We start from the raw sequence: 5,005 nt of genomic DNA on the forward strand, positions 1-5,005 counted from the left end.
TAAATTAATACAACTTCAAAATTTAGAAGTTAAATCGATATAATTATTAGTTTATAATTTAAATCGATAGCAAAGATATAAATTAATATTTGTCCAATCATTTAAAGGTTGTATTGAAACATCAAATATATATTCAATTTCTAATTTAGAAAATGAGAGAAAAAGAAAAAAAGTCCAAGGATTGCATGCGGCAGCCAGCCACGACTTCCGCTTCAATTTATTTATTTATTTTTGTTATTTAATTGGATTTCTGAACTCTCAAAAAAGAAAAACAAAAATTTTATTTGTTTCTTGGTTCTCTTTGATTTTTTGTTTTCTTCAACAAAACCAAATGGCGTTTCGTTAAGGTTTCACAGTTTAGGAAATCCATCGGAACAATCTCTGTATTGACTCTGATTCTCCCGGTGGGACTCCACCGGAACCATCTCTAAGCCGCCACCGCCGCCCCTCCGATCAAACCTACCACCATCCCCCCTCTGAATTTTTCTTTTTCTCTTTCCTTTGCCGTTTCCCAATTCTTCTCCTCTTCCGAAATGGTCAAAGCTTTGCCCCTTCACCTCGGAATCGTTAAATCTTTTCCCAAATTCGACGGTTCTTTTGATCTTCCTCCGCCTCCCCAACTTCCGTCAGCGAGGCTCGCCGGCTCTGGTTTCAACAGGCTTCCTTTGTGCCGGAAATTTCCGCCGCTTTCCCAGAAAGTTTCTGCGACTGGTGAGAAGACGACTTCGCTGCTCGGAGCTTGGACCCAAGACAGTACTCTGCAATTTCGAGATGAGTCGCCTGTTTCGATTGAGCTTAAGTCCATTTGCAGTGAACTTGAGTTCGATAAGGCTATTGCAGATGCAGAGAAACGCAACGAGCTCGTGATTCTTGTATGGTATGTATACGTTTCTTGTGGGATTTTTCTGGGAAATGTTGAGTTAATTACGGAAGTTTCTTACAAAGCGTTTTTTCGGCTAAGAGGTTTTAGAGAAAGAAATCTAGACGATGTGAATGTATTTGAGTTTGAATGGATCTTGTTTGATTAGAAAGCTATTTGTTTTTTAGGTAAAATTGGTCTCAACTGCTAGATTTTCCCTGGGGTTTCTCTGAAATTGATTAACCTTCGTTGTACATTGTGATTATGATCATTTGGAAGTGAATGATGTGATATTTATCTCCAGCTTTCCTTACGAGCCTTTCAAGTACATTTTTCATAATTGTATCTTCTTTAGTTGAAAAGTTAATTTGTGTGGATCTGTAGGATGGCTAACTGGTGCCGAAATTACATTTATTTAAAACCCCAATTGGAAAGATTGGCTGCTGATTATTACCCCAGGTTATCTCTTCTTATCCCATTTCTTCCGACCAACCAAGTGGCTAGAATTGAGCTATATTATTATTCTCCATGTGCTGGATAATACTTAAAAGACCAGTATGCCAGTCCTTATTGAAGTTTTGTATGTGCTTGATGAATTGTAGATTGCAATTCTACTGCATTGATGTCAATATGGTGCCACACAAGCTAGTTGTTCGTGCCGGATTAGCTGTAAGTCCTGTCAAAGCCTTTTGATGTTTTTCCATTTTGTTTGTGTTGCTATAAACCTTTATAATGATCTTCTTTAGGTAGGACTTAAGGTTATGATAAATTCTACTTCTCTGAGTGATTTTCTTTGGATATTGTACTTGAGATTTTGTTTACAATGGAAATTAGGACTCGTGTTTCATTACCTTCAGGAACATTTCCAATTTGCATTTTGGACATAGGAGACGGTAGACATGTTGAGTTTGTGCTACTTTGATGGATGAGTTGATTGAATAAACTACATTATCTGTTTAATCTTTCATTCTAATGTGTCCAAACATAAAATCTTTCCACAAATTCTGATAGTTTTGATTTTGCATGTTTTCTCATGTATTTCAATCGTTTCTTCGAATCATCCAGAAGATGCCAGCTATACAGGTGAGTTTCCTCACAATCAGATGTGTTACAGCTGGACACCTTTCTCTCTACTAATGTCAAGATCTTGATTGCGTTTGTTGCAGCTATGGAAGGATGGTAAGAAACAAGATGAGGTGATTGGTCTCTACAAAGCATATTTAGTCATCAATGATGTTCAGAAAATGATTGAACGCGAGCTAACAGGCGAGTGACTTATGATTCATTTTTACCCACATCCTCTTATCCACTTAGTGGTATTAAAATTGATTGATAGCATCTCACAGAAATTCCTTTCTGCTTATATTCATCAACATAAAGAACAAGGCCTGGCTGGCCCTTCTTGCCAAGTCTTTGTCATTGCAGAGATCATTTCTTTGTTGTCATGGGGTGGATGATCTAACATGTATGTCTAATTCTTGACAATGTACACATTGTGAGGAAGTCTTATTTGTAAGGTTTACCATCCTTTCTATACCATTCCTTTCCCTTATATCTGATATGCGGAGGCCCCTGTTTTGTGTTGGTAGATTAATTTATTTGTTCAGGGATCTTATGAATAACGTGTCTCTTTCTGAGTCTTCTGGATCTCTCTGCACTAAAAATGGATGGATTGTGCCTTGAAAATCACTTGAGGAATGAATTAGGGGGACCTTGAACATTGAAAAGAGCTAGAAATGGTGGTCCTGGAGGTTCTTTTCTTTCTAAATGATAACAAATCACAGAACCTTTTTCTTTTCTCATTCCTTTTTTTGGATAACTCATTTGTTCTTTTTATTAGGATTGGGGGGGGGGTGGGTCGGTATCAGTTTTTTAGTTTGTTTAAATGGATTTTTTTTCTTTTCCTTCCAAATTTTCTCTCTCAACAAAAAGACCAATCTTCTATTAGTTGTTTGAACTTCATACATTGTTTTAATTTCTTTTGAGAGAGATGATTTTTGAAACTGTGTTGTGTCTTGTGTTGGGAGGTGTGTAGCCATCATATTCAGCATAAAACCAAGTTGTTGAAAAAGTAAAAAGCACTTCAAAAAAAGTTGAACAAAGTTGATGGTGCTGCACCCAACTTTCCTCTTGACCCACCAAACCAAAAGTCCCATCTATTAATTGTGAACCATGTTTCCTTACCCCACCCTTCCAACATCCATATTTCATTCTTTCTCAGGCTACATGAAAGAACATCATATTCAAATCAAAATTATATGTTCTTTTAATCTCTTCTTTTGACATTTTCTTTTTGATGTTTTCCGGGAGAAACTATTCCAGACGGCTAGCTATGTTGGTTTTATATTGACAGATGTATAAGAGAATAAAAATTAAGCGCATATCTAAGAGTTTAGAATGAAGTAGCTACAATGTGGTGGTCATGTTGGATAATAAATTAGTGATTGAAGGTGTGATAGAGTGTTTTAAAAAATCCTCTCAAGCGTGCATCTAGATGCAAGGTGTAGGTCTGGTGCCTCGCGTTGAAAAAGTGAGGCTTACAAATAAGGCACACCTTACGTGAAGCTCCAAAGCTCAAAGCATTGGGCATTGGGGCTTTTCATTATTTTTAAAAATAGAAATAATTAGGGGTTTTCCTTTATTAACTAAAAAAAATCAAATTACTAAGCTTAAATGTAAAAAATTTCTTGTGTTCAAGAGTTTTTTTTTTCTCTTCATGTTGTCACTTCAACTATGCTTTCTCTTCTTTGCGTGGTATTTTTATATAGTGTGCTGAAAAAAAAACCATTGTGCTTAAGCCGCAAAAGGCTATTGCTAGATTGCCGAGACCCCTAACCATAACCTACGTGGCCAGATTAGTTAGTTCTTTTTCATGTTTTTGGTGTCATGAAAAACGTGGTTTCCAACAAGACCCCTAACTATAACCTAGATGGCTAGATTGCCTCGTCCCTGAGGCCATGGCATTCCCGATCGGGTATGTTGTTCATTAACTTTAAATGGAAGAAGGGTAGATAAATTAAAATAACAATTAATTTTATTCTATATATTTTTTTTTTGTTTAATTATTGAACATAATTTAAATCAAGTTAAATGGTATATTTAGTTTTTGAACTTTTAAAGTTACAAATTTAGTCTTTGAAGTTTCTAATTTTTTAAAATTCATGAATATACTTGTCACAAAATTGAAAATTTAAAATTTTAATATTCACAACATTTAAATTTAAATTAGTAGATAAATTATTATTAATTTTTTTGAAGATATATGAGACATAAACTTGGATTTAAATAGATTAAAATCTTCAAAATTTAGAGATTAAATTTGTAATTTAATTTTTAAATAATGAGTCAGGCTAAGTTATGTTCTATAAATCATGCATTTAATCAATTATTTGGTTGATCACTTATCATTCAAAATCTCGTCTCATGTATAAAAAAAGAATGCTTACTTGACTTGTTAATCATGAAAATTTTTTCCATATTTGACCTGACACGTTGACCTAATTTTAAATGGATTTTGCTAGCATGCTTGGAATTAGTATGAGCTTGTAAGAACTTGGATTATTTTTTTGCAAAGGTATGGAATTGCAAGAAAAAGAAATAGAAAAATTTGAGGTCTAGACACAAACAAAATACAATCATAAAAGTCATCATACAAAACAAAGAAAAAAACATAGTTATCTTAAAACACTCTAAAACTCAATGAAATATATCTCAAGAAAAAGAACCTACATGAATCTCTTCAATGGAATCTCAAAGTCACTTTGTAGACAACAAAAGAATAATGTCGAGTTGCACATATTCTTGTATAGTAAAAAATGGAATCGTGCTTGAACGGAACAACGGACAACAAAGACTGTACTTATAAGGAAAGATTCGCTATGATATCGTTTGAATAACGATAATTGGAGGGAAGAGATATAAGAAAATGTACCAACATGAGTCGATATCAAAGTCAAACTTGAAAAAATCACATGGAGAGTGTATGATAGCACCATAAACTCCAAGATTACGCTCCCTACAAGTATAGGTAATTTTCATGTATTAATTTTATTAATGTCAAAATAGAATAGAAATATTGTAATTATTTTGTTTAAATAATTCATGGGCAGAAATAGTATTTTTTAAACTTTCATTTTGAAAAATAGA

General features: G+C 34.0%; 1 protein-coding gene across 2 annotated transcripts; it reads left to right on the forward strand.

Moving 5' to 3' along the window:
• The first annotated feature begins 215 nt into the window (after nt 1–215).
• Nucleotides 216–2,478, forward strand: LOC120080928 (thioredoxin-like 3-2, chloroplastic). Of its 2 annotated transcripts, none has more exons than XM_039035611.1 (5): nt 216–877; nt 1,244–1,318; nt 1,462–1,528; nt 1,928–1,942; nt 2,026–2,478. In XM_039035611.1, exons 1-5 carry the CDS (start codon nt 534–536, stop codon nt 2,131–2,133), a joined length of 609 nt encoding a protein of 202 aa, XP_038891539.1. In that variant the 5' UTR covers nt 216–533; the 3' UTR covers nt 2,134–2,478. The 2 variants fall into 2 exon arrangements, with proteins under 2 accessions (XP_038891539.1, XP_038891538.1); XM_039035610.1 differs by having other exon boundaries at nt 236–877; nt 1,925–1,942.
• Nucleotides 2,479–5,005: the final 2,527 nt, after the last annotated feature.

The sequence above is a fragment of the Benincasa hispida genome, chromosome 7 (assembly GCF_009727055.1).
Source record: "Benincasa hispida cultivar B227 chromosome 7, ASM972705v1, whole genome shotgun sequence".
Lineage (NCBI taxonomy): Eukaryota > Viridiplantae > Streptophyta > Magnoliopsida > Cucurbitales > Cucurbitaceae > Benincasa > Benincasa hispida.